At 48.0% G+C, this 16,021-nt stretch overlaps 7 protein-coding genes across 7 annotated transcripts; 2 read left to right on the top strand and 5 right to left on the bottom strand.

Annotated features, from left to right (window-relative positions):
* Window positions 1-168: 168 nt before the first annotated feature.
* On the bottom strand, window positions 169-1,556 carry BKA55DRAFT_637394 (uncharacterized protein). The gene is made up of 3 exons (XM_046197056.1): window positions 1,429-1,556; window positions 1,194-1,346; window positions 169-1,145 (listed from the first exon to the last, which is right to left on the bottom strand). The coding sequence occupies exons 1-3, from the start codon at window positions 1,478-1,480 to the stop codon at window positions 253-255; spliced, it is 1,098 nt and encodes a 365-aa protein (XP_046052899.1). The 5' UTR covers window positions 1,481-1,556; the 3' UTR covers window positions 169-252.
* Window positions 1,557-1,741: 185 nt separating this feature from the next.
* On the top strand, window positions 1,742-2,607 carry BKA55DRAFT_686596 (FRG1-like family-domain-containing protein; the record flags this gene model as incomplete). The annotated part of the gene is made up of 2 exons (XM_046198956.1): window positions 1,742-2,118; window positions 2,172-2,607. 2 exons carry the CDS (start codon window positions 1,742-1,744, stop codon window positions 2,605-2,607), a joined length of 813 nt encoding a protein of 270 aa, XP_046052898.1.
* Window positions 2,608-2,990: 383 nt separating this feature from the next.
* On the bottom strand, window positions 2,991-4,409 carry BKA55DRAFT_560140 (WD40-repeat-containing domain protein). The gene is made up of 5 exons (XM_046192073.1): window positions 4,341-4,409; window positions 3,924-4,220; window positions 3,765-3,864; window positions 3,311-3,718; window positions 2,991-3,259 (listed from the first exon to the last, which is right to left on the bottom strand). The coding sequence occupies exons 2-5, from the start codon at window positions 4,213-4,215 to the stop codon at window positions 3,064-3,066; spliced, it is 996 nt and encodes a 331-aa protein (XP_046052897.1). The 5' UTR covers window positions 4,216-4,220; window positions 4,341-4,409; the 3' UTR covers window positions 2,991-3,063.
* A 37-nt stretch (window positions 4,410-4,446) lies between these two features.
* On the bottom strand, window positions 4,447-6,636 carry BKA55DRAFT_272732 (mitochondrial carrier domain-containing protein). Its single transcript, XM_046185478.1, has 2 exons — window positions 6,106-6,636; window positions 4,447-6,052 (listed from the first exon to the last, which is right to left on the bottom strand). The coding sequence occupies exons 1-2, from the start codon at window positions 6,371-6,373 to the stop codon at window positions 4,899-4,901; spliced, it is 1,422 nt and encodes a 473-aa protein (XP_046052896.1). The 5' UTR covers window positions 6,374-6,636; the 3' UTR covers window positions 4,447-4,898.
* Window positions 6,637-7,467: 831 nt separating this feature from the next.
* BKA55DRAFT_591243 (Alpha/Beta hydrolase protein) lies at window positions 7,468-8,396 on the bottom strand (the record flags this gene model as incomplete). Its single annotated transcript, XM_046195211.1, has 2 exons — window positions 7,468-8,185; window positions 8,233-8,396. 2 exons carry the CDS (start codon window positions 8,394-8,396, stop codon window positions 7,468-7,470), a joined length of 882 nt encoding a protein of 293 aa, XP_046052895.1.
* Window positions 8,397-9,382: 986 nt separating this feature from the next.
* On the top strand, window positions 9,383-11,012 carry BKA55DRAFT_503911 (uncharacterized protein; the record flags this gene model as incomplete). The annotated part of the gene is made up of 2 exons (XM_046187052.1): window positions 9,383-9,760; window positions 9,810-11,012. 2 exons carry the CDS (start codon window positions 9,383-9,385, stop codon window positions 11,010-11,012), a joined length of 1,581 nt encoding a protein of 526 aa, XP_046052894.1.
* Window positions 11,013-11,692: 680 nt separating this feature from the next.
* Window positions 11,693-14,050, bottom strand: BKA55DRAFT_505168 (uncharacterized protein; the record flags this gene model as incomplete). Its single annotated transcript, XM_046187165.1, has 2 exons — window positions 11,693-13,045; window positions 13,094-14,050. The coding sequence occupies 2 exons, from the start codon at window positions 14,048-14,050 to the stop codon at window positions 11,693-11,695; spliced, it is 2,310 nt and encodes a 769-aa protein (XP_046052893.1).
* Window positions 14,051-16,021: the final 1,971 nt, after the last annotated feature.

Below are 16,021 nucleotides of genomic sequence, written 5' to 3'. Positions count from 1 at the left end.
TTTTACCCTCTTAGAGTCATATCTAAGTAGGGTCGTGGCGTACAAATCACCTTCTTTATATTTATGTTTCCAAGGGAAAAAAACATCTTGCTGTATATGATCTTGTAAGGGCTTTCAGGATTGTTCTGGATTGAGCTCAAAACAAATACACTCATTTGAACGAACCACGCTCATAAGTAGTTCCCCAAAACAGCATCACGACGTGACTCAATCTGCATCGTAAAGGTTTGTATTGGCGTTTATGCGAAGCTATCATGAGACAGTATTCTTATCAACAATACCCCTAGCAAACTCTCCAAAAGTAAGATGCTGCTTGATATCCACCTCTTCACCCAAATTGGGTTGAGTAAACACCGCCAAGGTGTTACGCGCAACCTTCCCATCACTAACACTAGCTCTCACGCCCCGGACAAAATGGGGCACAGCCTTAAAGCGACCAGCAGTGATACGCTCAAGAGCTTCACCAGTCTGAAAAGCGATACAATCACGAGGAATCTTGACCTGAACGGTCTCACCTGTACGAGACTTGATATACAGACCAGCTGAAGGATCAGGGGATGAGGGGAGCTCTTCAAGGGGTGGAAGAGAAGCACCGTTCAGGTTTGTAACTTCCGGTACAGCAGGGCTTGTCTTGTGCTCGTCGATGAACATGGCTGATGTAAGACCAGTCAAGCACCCATGGTCCAAATGCGTAGCACACCAATCATCATCATCGCCGCCATTGGCAGCAGGGTCGTTTTCTTGAGGGTAGTAATGCAGCAGACGGGCCTTAGTCGTACTAGAAGTGCTGACAACGTGCTCTAGGTATCCAGCTGGATAACCTGGGATATCCTCTTGTGCAAAGCGATCGCAAGCACGTGCGACGAGGACCGCTACGTCAATGATGAGACGGCATAGTGAGGTAACGGAGGGTTTGAAGCCAGGGAGGACATTCTCTGGTGGCCAGACATTGGGGGCAAGATATTCTGGGAATGTGTCGATTGAGAATTCTTCAGTGGGTTTGGCACATTCGAGAGACGGATCGATGTAGAATGCGCAGTTGGCGTAGTATGAACCCTTGAAGGTGTCGACTTGACCATTTTTGAGAGTCTCTTTTCCGAGAGACCAGCCCGTTAGATATTTAGCTTTGGCGTTCTCAAGCTTTTCTTAGAGTATGTTAGTGATGTTTGTTTTACAGGATCATGACAACGTACCAAGTTCTTCCTTGGGCAGGTTGCCGAGATATGAGGCGTAAGAGAGAGCTTGGTGTCTGAGTTCGGGGAACTCTTCGGGAACATCTTTTACGACGAGAATTCCCAGAGAATCAGGACCAAAGGCTTCTTTCAGGGTTTCAAAAGGAATGTTGCCTATGAATTGTTAGATCACGCTGCTTTATAAATCTACGAGATTCATCATGACAGCGGCGCTATCATGAATAGAGGTACGTACCGTCCTTGAGGTCCTGAAGAGACACGGAGACAGCTTGAGCTTGGGCAACCATTTCGACTAGGATATAACAATCGATAACTTAACTTACACGGTAAATAAAAAATAAATGGAGTTGAAGAATTATTCTCATCTTTATTTCTTTTTCTCTTACAGAGGTTACCATGAGTTGCGGGGGAGGATCGATTACATAACCAATCACCTTCCCGAACAGCTCAGTTCCCGTAGTGGAGCTCGCCGTATCCCGGCGTTGACCGTCGGCCCAAGACAACCTCAAACCTCCAACTACATCATACTAAACCTCGAATATCCGATCATGGTTAAGCCATTGACATTCAAAGGCGACAAGAAAGTCAAGAAGCGAAAGCGAACAGACACCGAGAAATCTCAACGCGATGGTGTAGACGACGAAGCTGGGCAGTTGCAAAAGACTGGTGAAGATGCAGAGAATGACGACAGTTGGGTTTCTGCTGAGGCAGTCACTGATGTTGTTGGACCGATCATGATTGTTCTACCGACCGATGAACCTTCGGCGCTGGCGTGTGATACAACGGGAAAGGTGTTTACGATTCCGATTGAGAATATTGTCGATGGGAATCCTGCGACGGCGGAACCGCATGATGTGCGACAGGTCTGGATCGCGAATCGCGTTGCTGGAACAGAGAACTTTCGCTTCAAGGGCCATCACGGAAAGTAAGTCGCTCTCCCTTCTATATCTATAACCCGTAGCTAATGCGCAACCACAGATACCTCTCCTGCGACAAAATCGGTCTCCTCTCAGCAACTTCCGAAGCCGTATCCCCCCTCGAATCCTTCAACGTGATCCCCACAGGCGACACACCCGGAACATTCCAACTCCAAACCCTGCGCGACACATTCCTCACCATAAAAGCACCCAGCAAAGCCTCCTCCAAAACCATAGACGTGCGTGGTGACGCAGACACCATCTCCTTCGACACGACGTTTAGGATAAGAATGCAGGCGCGGTTCAAGCCCAAGTTGCGCGCGTCGAAGGAGGAGAAGGCGTTGGCGAAGATTAGTCGAAGGGAGTTGGAGGAGGCGGCGGGGAGGAGGTTGGATGAGGATGAGGTGAGGAAGTTGAAGAGAGCGAGGAGGGAGGGCGATTACCATGAGGCCTTGTTGGAGATTAAGGTGAAGAGTAAGCATGATAAGTTTAGTTGAGGGTACAAAGGACATGGAAGAAAGAGAACAGGGATGTTCATGGTTCAAAAGCAGAGGCTGCTGTGAGTATTGATGCCTATGGTCCTTGGTGCTATCGGCTAACGCTTTGTTCTTAACAAAAGCTACCAATAGCCGGTTCAAGACTCATGTATTCAAAAGCCAGAGGGATTCGGATGGCTGGATCGACGGCGATTCCTGCCCGTAATTCGAACCAGATAAAGTGTGTTTGGTTGAAGCTCATGCAGCCAAATACTTATACCAAATAATACATAATGAAATTGCATCTTCAACAGAAGGTACCATCCCTTCATGATTCAAGGGTATTCCTGAACGAACTGAGGTGAATGTATTACCTCTCAGTAACAAGTCCTCAACCAGGATATGTCAAAACGTACACTCTGCCCCGTCTAATTTGATCGCTGTATTGTTTATCTATTTTATCTTCATCCACTTTCCTCAATTGGGTCTCCAAGCCTTGACATTTCCATCCTCGCCAGCAGTATACACAACATGAGCCTCATCAAAGAAGCAAAACGACCGTACAATCTCTTCTCCATGAGCACCAGGCAAACCAACACTGTTCTCCCGATCCAGCGCCCATCCTTCACCATTGGGGTTCCTAGCAAGGAAGACGAGCTCAAAAGCTTGCTTACTATATAATATTAGCACTGGACTTCACAAGAAGGGGTCATTGTCATCTTACTCTTGAGCTCCAGCACCAAGGATAGCTCCACTACCGTCCATCTTGGGCGTAATATCAGCGACGTACTGACATCCCAGAACAGATCTCATATCTCCAAAGTCCTGCACAGCATCACCGTTTGCGCGCTCCTCGCTAACATCATAAAGAGCACATCGCTCGTCATGCGATAGAGCAGCTACTTCTGTCGCCGAAAGCCATGCAGCGCGGTGGATAGAAGCGTCGACGTTACAAGTCTGCACTGTGAGATCGTCTTCATCTGCAACGCGGGTGTCGTACACGTTGACGAGACCGTCTGTTGAGCCGGAAAGGAGAAGAGCTGGGTTGGAGGGGTTGAATGATAGATCTGTTACGTCGTCGCTGTGGACTTCTTGGTAGTGTGCTTTGGAGGATGGTGTTGAGCGGACGTCCCTGCCATTGTTAGGGAGGAGGCTTGAGTAGTAAGGAGGGGGTTTACCAGAGATGGATTGATGCTGTGTGGTTTTGAAGTTCTGTTCCTACGGCGATAGTCTGTGTATCAAGACTACAAGCCATAGATAGAATAGGAGCTTGGCTAGCTACAATCACAAGATCAGCAACTATCCTACCCATTACTTCACTCATATCTGCCACTCACCTTGAAATTGCACGACACTCGCACCCTGTCTCAAATCCCACACGCCAACAGTTCCATTCTCACCAGCAGTACAAACAATAGAAGCACTGCTATCAAATACCCGCAATGTGGTCAAGTTGCCATGCTGCGTGGGAAGACGGCGCTGAGGGCCTGTTGAGAGACGAGTTGGGTCGAGAACAGAGAGGAACTGGTCTGATGAGATAGAAGCAAGACCGACAGATGTTCTGTGTATATCGAGGACGTATACGTCTCTGCCGAGGGAGAGACCGTCGGCGTAGTTGAGTGTGTACATGACGGCTATGATGAGTGTTAGTGAGTTTGAGGATGGTATGTGAAGAAATTGACGAGATCTTAGTATCGTCAAACGTAACAGCCCGAAGACTGAATAAAGGAAATGGGACCTGTTTGTGTACCTACCTTGAACAGTTAAACTATATCACTATTATCCTTAAGTAGGGATTTGCATAAGCCTGATGGTATTGCGACCCAAATGTTCAAGATCGAAGTCTTCAAAGTCCCACTTTTCATTGTGAATGGCGGCCTCGATAACTGAATATCGCCCAACTTTGGATTCAAATGCCTAGAAATTCAGACTCGCAAGAAATCAATTACATGTCGTCGATACTAATAAATTCATCATATTTTATGTCCAGTAGTTTCATACAATCATTAGTCACTTGAAGTACCTTTGCTGCACCATGTTATCAACAGTCACGCCTAAACGAGAACAACCCATGATGCTAACATCTCTAATCTTACATGTATTTTACAATTATTATCTATCGCTCGCCATGTGTGTTACAGTGCTCCGTCTATAGTAAGCAATACAAAATAACCAATCGCAACAGCAATTGCCAATTCCAAGGAGAAGAGTTCTTGTTTCACCTCCTCCCCTATAACGCCAAATCATCTATTTCCTCTCCGCTGTTTTGGGGGTATTTCCTTTTTCCATCCTATTCATCTTGTTCATTTTCATCACGAGCGATCGTTGGAGCTGTGAAGACGTCGCTCGTTGACTCCGCGGAACGCTCGCTTGCCAACCTCGTAGCTGCTGATCATGATGGCGCACGCTGGAGCAACCTTGAGGGTTCGTGGGATCCATCCTTTCCACAATCCTGAGGCTCCTTCGGTCTTGAAGATGTGCCAGAGGAGGCGTACCATGCTGCGCTCCTCGGGGGCTGCTACAGCGCTGGCGCTGCTTTGCTTGGCCTTTTTGGAACTGTCTTGGTAAATTTGTGTGCGTGTCTTCCCAACATCGAAAGGCGTTGTGACGAACGAGGCAAACGCTCCTGATAGAGCACCAGCTGTGAAGGCATCCACGAAGGTTTCGGTATGGTTTTCCTGGACTTGTGATCGTCTCCTTGCTTCTGACAGATCCTCCTCGAACGGTAATGAGTGACCATGGCGTTGCTCACGATAATCCGTCAGTCTTGATCGTATCGACTCGTATCCCCACCAGTACAGTCCTGAGAAAGGAACATCTCGCCACAAGGTCAATGTCAAGCCTCTCCATAATGCAGTATATCCATGTGATCCCACCATTTCCTTCACACTTTCAAAAGCCTCCACAAGATGATTTGTCGTCGATGCTCCATGAGCGGCCTGCATTCGTGTCTTGACAAGTTCGATCGGGCTCACAGCGGTAGCTGCTAGAACACGCGCAGCTGATCCCGCAGTCAAAGGAGCCGATGTATCGGAAAAGTGCGAAAAGGGACTCTTCGGGTTAAATCGCAAATAATCGTAACCAGTAAAGTAGATAATATTCGAAGGGACCGCCATCACAAGTGTAGGTGATAGACCCCGCCAGAGAGTCGTGACACCCTCATTGCGGGCAATTTTCCGTAGACCATCAAAAGTAGAGCTGAAGGTTCGGCGTTGTACCTCTTCGACGGCGCATTCGGCGGGTGCTGGAGGCGCAGAGGCGATGCCGTCTATCCTAGGCGCAGCGAGACAGAATTCGGCGTTGCCACCGGAGAAGAAAACCTCGCGACAGCAGGATGTGATACCGAGTTCGGCGGTCTGGGCGGGAGAGAGTGAAGTGGTGGTAATTGCAAGTTTAGAGAAATCGACGGTCGATCGAGGTGCTTTTTGCGACTGCAGGCGTACGCGGACGACATCGAGGGGTGTAACTGTGCAACACTAATTAGCATGAACCGGATGGAGAATGAAACGAGAGACATACCAAGTAATGACGTTAATAAACTGCCCGACATGGCCGACACCATCTTTTGCGTCGCTGTGATATCAACAACTCCATTATTGCTACTCCCAGCTCCTGTCGCCGGTATTGATTTGCTCCCACTGAGAATATCCCTCCCGTCGTTGGGGCCCGTTGGTTCGGCATCCATCATATGGCGTAGCGAAAACTCGTCTTCTGCTTGGAGGGGATTTTGGTGGTGATTGTGGTGGTCGTCGTAGCCACTGGGGCGATTTGTGCCGACAGTGGCCATTTTTGGGGTAATTCGAGGATATACGTATTCTCTTCAGTTCATGGTCGAGCAATTGGTGAGAGAATCAGATCAAAGCCCGATATGAAAGAGGAGTAGGAGGATCTTAGGAGGAAGAAGGAGTAGTAGGTATGTGTAGGTTGTCGAGATAAGGGAAGGCGAGCTCAGGTGTCGATGACGATGACTCGATGGTAGCGGTTTTGGGTGGAGAGGTTTTGCAGTAGTGGCGATCTAACGGCAGAGAAAAAGCACCCTGCTGTCCCTGAACAAACAATCAATAAGAAGATATGTTTGCGCCGTTGAGAATTATTTTTTTAGAGTTCCGTCCTGGAAGTTGAATACCGAAAGCTGATTGATAAAGGTGTCTTTTCTGTGGAATAAAAAAGAAAAAGACAGACTCTCCGGATGAAATCCCCGAGGCCGGCCGGAGTAGGAGAAAACGATCGGTCTGTCGGTCGGTCGGCTAGTATCGCACTCTATCAAATTGCGCTTTAATAGTGCGACCCGGAAAGAGGAGAAGTCGATAATTGATGCACTCTCATTATCTCATGAATGTTCTGCATAGTTTGCTCTTTAATGTTCTTATCGCATTCACTTCCTACCAAGCAAATAAACAAAAAATATGGCGATATCGCCCCCCCAGTGTTTTGCTAAGCCCGCCCGGGGTCGGAGCATCGGGGATTGGTACACAAAACAAAAAAACGTCTTTTTTGCGCCTTGTGAGGTACGTACCGTGGGTATGTGGTCATTTTAGCTGTCACCTGCTTCTCTTGGGCTTTGCGAGAGCCGCAGATTTCCGTAGCATGATGTCACGGAGTGTTTTGATTGGTTCGATGCATATCTCTTGGACAAAAGGGTTGCCAGAGCTTAGTGAGCTCTATATGGCTCAGGGACCAAAGCAGGTTAACAAAATAATGAAATAATTAATAAATCGAAACTCAGATACCGTAGTAAAAGAAATCTTATGATGGAATTTTGTTAAAATCATCACAGTCCCTTGATTATATGTTCTAAAGACAAGCAAAAGTTCTTGTGGCTGCTGATCGTTGTGATAAGATTATCAATCTCTCATTATCAATGTCCCTCCTCTATATTATCTACTCCTTTCCAACAAACTCTAGCACCGCCTTCACAAACCCTTCAGGATTCTCCTCTGCAATCCAATGCCCACTCTCAGGCACCGAAGCAACACTAAAAGTCCCCTTTTCGTGAACTTCTCCCATCATCTGCTCAGCCATCTCACTAAACTGATTCATCCCGCCATTAAGTCCCAACGCCCTTACTTTGCATTTCCCATGCTTGGCAACCCACTCACGATTCTCTTCTGAATCTTTTCCAAACTCTCTGTAGATATTAAAACCACAGCGTAGAGCACCGGGGCGACTAAACATTTTGACATAGTAGTTCAAGTCCTCTTGGCTAATCGCTGATGAGTTGTACGAATATTTGTCGTAGAAGTGGCCGAGGTAGATCTCCTCTCTGCCTGAGACGAGAGCTTCGGGGAGATCGAGAACTTGGTGGAACCAGAAGTGGAAATGCTGGACGCCGTGTATTTTCCAGGTGTCCTCGTGAGCTTGAGTTCCTGGGAGGGGACATTCTCCCCAGATAACAGATGCTGTACGATCGGAGTATCGTGAGGCAAAGGTATATGCTATCATACCACCGATGTCATGACCGACAATATGAACCGGATCTTTGATAGAAAGATGGTCAAGAAGCTTCAAGATATCAGATGCCATGGCTGTCTTGGTGAAGCCAGTCTGGGCTCTGTGCGAGTATCCAGCTCCACGGTAATCCGGGGTGATCACACGATATCTAAGAAATATGAGTATCTGGGAATGCTTTTGATCCATATTACTTACCCAGCTGAGGAGATAGGACCGATGACTTTTCGAAACTGATACGAAGTCTGAGGAAAGCCATGGATCAAGACCACAACGCCGTTCTCATTCCCATCAGGCTTGGTATCAGTGTAAGCGATGCTCACACCATTGTCGAGAGCAGTAGTATAGAAAGCGCGGTCCATTTTGCTAGCTATTAAAACGAAGTTCCTCGTATTTGAATCGTTTAATGGTTCTTCGAGCTGAGCTTGCCTCTTCCATGCGCCCAGTTCGCGCTCTCATATCGTCTGTGAGACGACGTTGGCATGACGCTCGATGACGCTGAAGACTTGGGATTACAAAGCGATCGCCTCGAAATGCACGATAAATTCCAGGGAAAAAAGATAACAGCACCAATTAATGTCTGGTAAATACCGAAAAGTGGTTTCAAGATATCCTGGTCTACCGGTTTCTTGAACTTGAGGATGCTGGTTAACTTATGTGCTCATGAATAGCTGGCGTATATTTTGCCCATAGCGCACAGCCGTTTTAACCTCAGCAGTACGAATGTCTGACAATATCCTGATCTACCAAAGATTTGATTCTAATGTTGCTTTCGTGAACTAATAAGTACTAAAACAATGTCCCCTTTAATCACATGGCCACGGGGCGAAAATGTAGTATTTATATCAGCTATAGGGTATTCAGACGGTAGACGCATCAAGATATCCAATTGTATGACATCCAATACCATATTGCTAGAACAGTCAGGGCAGCGTATTTTATATAGATGAAACGAAATCCGATGAGAGAAAGCTTAACTTCCTTAACGTATTTGCTTCAAAGTAGGACTCAATATTGTTATGTGTTGATCAACCGTTTGGATTTGTAATGCCCATTCACCGTCTCTTCACCACACTAACCTAATCCATCCACCGTAATCAATCACCCACTATGACTCGGCCGGCGAACCACAGCATTCTATTCGTGCTCTTTGCATCATCCATCACGACTTATCATCAACCACCTTCAATCCAACCCCTGCCCCTAATTAATATCTCTCATTCTCACTTGACTCAATCGGCGAACATTTGCTCTTTATAGCCTCAACGTGATAATGAATTTATTGTAACAAAAGCCACCGTCCTCCAGATAACTAAAAGAGCTTCGGACATAACGGACTACATACACCATGACATCAAACACAAACGAGCTCGACTCGGAACTCGAGTCTTTCCGACAGAAATGGATCTCAGATCTTAGAACGAGGAATGAACACCCAGAAACAGCTGAAGCTCCAGCTGAACCCTCAAGACGGCCTCATCATGGTCCTATTTCATCGTTGCCACACAAGCATGTACCTGCGCCAGCGGATGACGGCGAAGATGATTATGTGCAGAGTCGGTCTTTTGATCAAGATGAGCCTGTGAACCAAGCTCCTCAGGATGTTCATCATGACCGAAAGGGGAAGAAACTTGTCTCTGCACTAGATCATTTTGAGGAGGCGATGCATAAGGAGGATCAGGGTAATATGGGTGATAGTCTTAAGCTCTATCGCAAGGCTTACAGAGTATGTGTCTCAACCTCCACTGATATACCCTCATACTGATTTTTCATAGCTTGATAATGGTGTTGATCGGAGATATCGTGAGAAGCACTTCCCTCAAAAGCCAGCTCCGCGACCCGTTTCGCCAACAGCTACCAAAGCCTCTGCACTAGAGGCTCCTCAACCGCCCAAGCCAGAAGAAGTTGTAGAAGCAAAGCCTCTACCCATAGGTGAACTCATCGCCAGCTTCTCCGGCTTGAAAATCGAGCCCGCACCACCCCCTGTCGAGGGCATGCCTGAGCCACCATGTCCTATGGCTGATCTCCCTGATGAGATCCTCATCCACATCCTCCGCGATGTTGCAATTACAGACGTCGGAGACTTTGCCCGCTTGTCCCGCGTGTGCAAGCGTCTCGCGTACCTCGTGGCTTCAGAGCAGCGTATCTGGCGCCGTGTAGCTCTTGGTTCAGAAGTTGGTTTCAGCTCACAGATCTACCGTTTTGAAAAGGGCGTTGAGTGGGACGAACTGCCAGAGGAGGAACAAGAAGGCCCTGAGATTCAGGATGGTTTCGTCATCAGCCCCTCTGAGCTTGCACAGCGGAGGTGCGATGCCAATATCGCATTTACAGAGTCTCTCATACCCTCTGTATACCCAACCTGGAAGCAGCTTTTCCGCTCACGACCACGAATTCGCTTCAACGGCTGCTATATCTCCACAGTCAACTACATCCGCACTGGACAAGCTTCAACTAATCAACCTACGTGGGGTAGTCCCATTCATATCGTTACATACTATCGATACCTCCGTTTCTTCCGTGACGGCACTCTCATTAGTCTTCTCACCACCGCCGAACCCGCAGATGTTGTGCATCACCTAACACGCGAAGAACTCAACGTGCATCGCGGCGTCGCACAGCCCCACCTACCCTCCGCCGTCATGGCACTCGCTCTTCGCGGTCGCTGGCGTCTCTCCACCGCTGCTGACCGCGATGAAGGCTCTGATACAGACCGGCCCGGTCCAGCTACAGGTACGCATGACCGAGACCGTGATCCGGAGGGCGATGTCTTCATTGAGACTGAGGGCGTGGGATCCAAGTATATGTACCGTATGGACCTCTCTATGCGAAGTGCTGGTAAGGGTTCCCGTAACAACAAACTTATCTGGCGTGGCTTCTACAGCTACAATAAGTTGACGGATGACTGGGGCGAGTTTGGCTTGAAGAACGACAAGCCATTCTTCTTTAGCCGTGTCAAGAGTTATGGGTTTGGGGAATAATACATAACACAGCAGGCCAACCAGACATGCTGAAGGAAATTGCTTTGGTCTGCATTTAGAAGCATAGATTACAAGCATACGAGCATATGAGTTCAATTCCTGCCATAGCAGAGTGAATACATCGGTTGTATTCACTTGAATCACATAAGCTCACATCGAAAGGATCATTTCCAAGCATTCATTCTCAGAGACTAGTCTGTATGGTCATTGATACGTAAATTTGTAATATACTGAATGCCATCATCGTGACATTTCAGGCTTTAACTCTTTTATAGATCCTTTAGCAACATCCAACTTCGTCCCTTCCGTCAAATGACCTTCGCCAAATCCGTCCTAATAACATGAAGATGCAAGATAGATTAAACATCTTCCTAACCGTAGTGCCCAAACCAGAAACGCCTTCATCGCTGGCCGAAGAATCTGGCATACCAAGTAGAAAGAAAATTTTCGTAGGAATGTAATGCCATCAATGATATATCCAAAAGATGTGCTGATGCTGTAATGTTGAGCATCCAAGTAACAAAGTAAATGAGTGAGGATCGCTTATGTGCAAAATCAGGCGAGCGTCGTCGCCGGGTATCAATTCGCAAATGAAGTTTTGCGTGAAATAGGAGACAGTTTTGGTCGAGTATTCAACCGCGTCAAAAGCTCAAATATCCAGAATCCCTCATCTGCCCACGCTATCGAATTCGCTTTCCATCCAAGAACTTGGGACTATGTCCCTCGTAATACTGATTATTGTATTGGTTCTGATATTGCATGGCCTTGCGTGCTTCGTAATCTGCCTTTTCGTCCTCATCAAGACTGAATGCCTTTTTAAGCCATCCGAATGCACTCTTCTTCTTCTTGACTCGCTTTCCTCCAGCCTGGGTTGTAGCTCGTGAAGTCACAGTGGCGGCATCATCGTAGGTCGCTGTCGTAACGCTGCTGAGAGTACTCATGCCGCCCATTCGGGAAGGCTGGTTACGCTGATGGCCTTGGAAGTATCCCGAGGGACGATATTGGACATCTGCTGGGCCGGCAGTATGAGGTCTCTGCTGTAGAGGAGAATGAGGCGATGCACGGACTGGAATCGTGTTATGATAGAACTGGTGATGCTCAGAGTGAGGTGAAGGCATCACAGGGATATGTGCTTGAGTTGATGAGAAGTCCGCATGCGAGATGGCCCGGGGAAGTCGATGAGGTTGCTGTACTTCAAGATCGGAGCCAAGGGTGTAATCGGGTGCATGAGATCTGGCCGTACGAGGTGCTGTATTAGAGGGAGATGGGCGGCTCGGTGGCGGCTCGGCGTAGGTGCGTGGAGGGATGTGAATCGATTCAGGTGGATTCTTCTTCAGCGAGACTCGTTGCCGCAATGAGGTTCGCTTCTGCAATCCCATTGCATCTTGGACAGTCTGGGTGAGCGTCCGCCTGTGAGTCTGTTCCTCAACTTCTTCGGGAGCAGGAATATGTATAGTAGAAGGTGTTATAGTTCGTTTTTGGCTCTTTTCTTCGAAACGAGGCGTCTCAGGGCCTGGAGCCACAGGAGCTGCAGCGGATTTTGGGGTGTAGACCTTGGGTTGAAGGATATATAAAGGCCCATCATCGAAGCCGCTATTTGCATCACTGTTATCAGGTTCCTCCCTCTCTGGCTGTTTTGCATCACCTGCAACAGACGCCCTTGGAGTAGTTGCGCCGGATGAAGGGGATGTAGTACTAAGATTGGGTCCAGAAGACGAGGATGACACGCTTGCGCTGATATTAGGTCTAGGTGAAGAAGTCGACACACTCAGGTTCGGTGAAGGTTTAAAGCTCGCGCGTTGGTACGTCGTAGGTGGTAATAAGGGAGTGCCTCCTGGAAGAGGGAAATCGCTGAGAGTATTCACTTCGGGATCGTCTTGCGTCATATGGGATGCACGATGACTCTCACCACTATGAATGCTGGCCACGGGTGTAAGCGATTTCGTATTGGATCTTGTCGACGGAGAGGCAACATGAGTAGGCTCTTCAGTCTTTGCCTCGTCGATCGGGATAGTGAAAGGAGGAATGGTTGCCTTTCAACGTGTTAGCACAGGATAGAAGCAAGGCTGAAACCAACTTACCCATGTCTTGCGGCTAACCTCGCCAGCCGTCTTCTCCATTTCAGCCACGATAGTCATGAGTTTAATAACCAATCCGTTCAGATCCTGTGCCTGGTTGTTCAAGTCGTCGAAAGTGTTGAGCCAGCCATCAGCATTGCCCTTCATAGCCCGGTAGATACTGTCCAGGTCAGGCTCAGACTCAGGCCATTTAATGTTCTTATGTTCATTAAGCCATTCCATAAAGGCTTCACTAGAACGAAGTCCAGCATCAATATCGTCATCCCATTGCTTCATGGCAGCATTAGTTCGTGCAAGGATATGGTCGATCTTCTCATTCCCAGCAAGAATCTTTGCTCTGAAGGCTCGATCTTCAAGCATGTTTTCGAAGGCTTGTCTGTTGGCCATGGGAAGCTGAAGATGAGCAATACGCTCTGTGAGATCCTTGTGAGCCTGCGCAAAGTCTTCAAGCATCACCTCAAGAAACTCATCAACCTCATCAATATGTCCTTGAAGAATGGTTACGACTTGACCATTATCGGCAGCCAAACTGTTGAGCAAGAGGTATACACCAAATGTAATTTGTGAGATGAGTTTGTACATCTCATGCTGTTGCTGTCCAGGTCGATAACGCCATAATGTGTCAAATGGTTCGTCCTCAGCAGCCTGTTCCAACAGTCTTCCCCGACGACCTTGTGCATCAAGTTCTCTCAATTTAGGTTTACCGGGTCCTTCGGTCTCGCGTGTGACCTCGTCCAGAGATTCGGCGAAGGCATCCTGCAAAGACGGGATAGGATGTGTCGGAATGGATTGGTTCGGCGCTCTATATGATCTATAACTGTCGGACGAAAATCGGCGGTCGACCTCTGATCCTCCAATGTCATGTTCTGAAGCGTTGTTTCCATCGTCGGATGTTGGCACAAGAACGATTCGCAGCTCACCCCCGTCGTACGTCAACGGTTGAAGCTGGCTGGCGGCCATAGTGGCGGTGCCACTGCCCGAAATAGACACTTGTGACGAAGGCCTAATGGCCGAGGTCATCATGGAGGCGGTGGATGTGAGTGGTTACAGTTGAGAAACGGCAAGCCTCCTAAAAAGGGCTTTTGGGGAAGCACGAAGGCGCGTAGCCAAGGAGAAGGCGTTGGAAACGTCGGTACGACTCGAATCGAGAATGAGATTGGGCGAATATGCGCGTAAGACGATGTGGTACAGCGTGAGATATCGAGGAACGAGTGGAAGTAGTTGGAGACAAAGGAGGGGGCTGAATCTATCGCATCGTGGAAGCGCCGCCGAGAGCCAGAATTCAGGCGACAGAGACAGCCATAGCACCAAAAAAAAATAAAAAATAAAAAATAAAAATAAAAATGAGTCACGGTATTGAAGTCGAGTCGAATGGTGTAACAATAGCGATATAACGGTTATTAGTCGAGTGAGTTGGTCAAGGTTGGACGTTGAATCGCAAAGCTAAGTAGAGATCTGCGGGAGAGTGGGAGCTGGAAAGAGGTCGCAGCTCTATCTGTAGCGCAGGTCTTCAAAGGGGAGAGATCATCAGCTGATCAGATCAGGGACTGGGACCTAAAGCTACAAAAGGCCGCCCAGAGCCAAGCGTAATTGTTGCTGTTGGCTGTCGAGGGGGGTTCGGATTGACAATCCGGGGTAGGCGTACTGTAGAGTCCACAAAAAGAAGCGCTGAAGGGTCCGCTACAGCGAGGATAGACGCTGTTGGAAGGTAATTATTTGAAGTCGAGACGAGGAGAAGAGATTGAAGCCATGAATCGATCCGATCGATGGGATATGTCCTTCTTGTCTCCTTCTCATCTGTGATTCACTGGAGCTACCTTCCTTACCTAGGTTACCATTCTGTCCGGGCTTCGCCTCCTTCCCCATCATTAGGTACATTATTAGCCTGTGACCAGTAACAAACCCAGGTCTCTCTCATTCTCTTGGACTGTCTTGTCTTGTCATGTGCTGTTCCCGTGTCTCTGGGCCTCCCCTGACTCTGAACCACGCCAGTAGCGGCCACCCATCAACAACGGGCGGGTACTCTTGGCGAACAGCGCAACCACTAACAGCCGCTAAAGTCCAGGTACCATCGCCCCGCCCCCTGCCAGTTCATGGCCAGGTCCTGACGCCCCTGAAAAAAGGTCCCGGGATAGACCCACTGCAACAGTAGGGGCTTCTACTGGACTGGGCTGCAGTTGGGCTCTGAGTGGATTGACTGGATATTTTTGATATGAGATTTTGCAATTGGAAGATTCGCCGATGGGATATTAATTGCACTGAATCTATTAATTGTCGATAACCCAATCACTCAAGGCAGAGAGGTTGAACACGATGAACGCGTTTTCTCCTGTGGCTAGTTCAAGCCCAAGTGGGTGGCTGAAATTCTTCATGGCATCCGCGGAATAGACTCAATGTGTACCTGGCTAACGCTCGTAGTGGTTAATGTTTGTTGCCACATGATAAGTAAACATGGTTTTTAAAATCACGACAAGAAATGAATCCCCTTACTCATGTATTATTAAAGGCGCAGAGGGAAATATCAGGGAAATACACGGAGTTGGCAACATGGCTATGTTTTCAATTTGCAGCCCTACAGAACAACGTTGGTGCATTGGGCAAACCTGATCAACATGGAAATCGTTCTCGACAAGGGCCAAAGCAAGCCCAAATCAGCGTCGATCGATAGTTCTAGACCTCAAGATTTCCCACTTTCCCTTCTAACCAAGCCTTTTTGGCTTGCAGAAGCTGGCGTGGCCCCTTCAACGGCGGCTTATAATAGCCACGCTGCCACAGACAAAAAAGAACAAAGACAGACCAATCAGTTCGACAACCTCGAGACAATGAGACCCATTTGCATTTCTCAATATTCGTAGCTTGCCGCGCTTCGCCCTATCGACAATGTCGCCATCCCGCCAAGCCGATCAAAAGCTAATTTTCTGGTCTATCGAT

This window comes from Fusarium redolens (assembly GCF_020744475.1).
Source record: "Fusarium redolens strain MPI-CAGE-AT-0023 chromosome Unknown BKA55scaffold_4, whole genome shotgun sequence".
Lineage (NCBI taxonomy): Eukaryota > Fungi > Ascomycota > Sordariomycetes > Hypocreales > Nectriaceae > Fusarium > Fusarium redolens.
The sequence above is the reverse complement of the archived record's forward strand: the minus strand, read 5'-3'. Positions and strand labels throughout refer to the sequence as shown.

What these genes read in the sequence shown, in the direction of transcription:
- BKA55DRAFT_637394 (XM_046197056.1), bottom strand. Translation starts at nt 1,480, where the DNA reads ATGGTTGCCCAAGCTCAAGCTGTCTCCGTGTCTCTTCAGGACCTCAAG. An exon ending in TCTTCAGGACCTCAAGGACG is followed by an intron (nt 1,347 to 1,428) that starts GTACGTACCTCT and finishes AACAATTCATAG; the next exon opens with GCAACATTCCTTTTGAAACC. An exon ending in CCTGCCCAAGGAAGAACTTG is followed by an intron (nt 1,146 to 1,193) that starts GTACGTTGTCAT and finishes ACATACTCTAAG; the next exon opens with AAAAGCTTGAGAACGCCAAA.
- BKA55DRAFT_272732 (XM_046185478.1), bottom strand. Translation starts at nt 6,373, where the DNA reads ATGGCCACTGTCGGCACAAATCGCCCCAGTGGCTACGACGACCACCAC. An exon ending in TTTATTAACGTCATTACTTG is followed by an intron (nt 6,053 to 6,105) that starts GTATGTCTCTCG and finishes AGTGTTGCACAG; the next exon opens with TTACACCCCTCGATGTCGTC.
- BKA55DRAFT_560140 (XM_046192073.1), bottom strand. Translation starts at nt 4,215, where the DNA reads ATGTACACACTCAACTACGCCGACGGTCTCTCCCTCGGCAGAGACGTA. An exon ending in ACAGCATCAATCCATCTCTG is followed by an intron (nt 3,719 to 3,764) that starts GTAAACCCCCTC and finishes TAACAATGGCAG; the next exon opens with GGACGTCCGCTCAACACCAT. An exon ending in CTTGGTGCTGGAGCTCAAGA is followed by an intron (nt 3,260 to 3,310) that starts GTAAGATGACAA and finishes AATATTATATAG; the next exon opens with TAAGCAAGCTTTTGAGCTCG.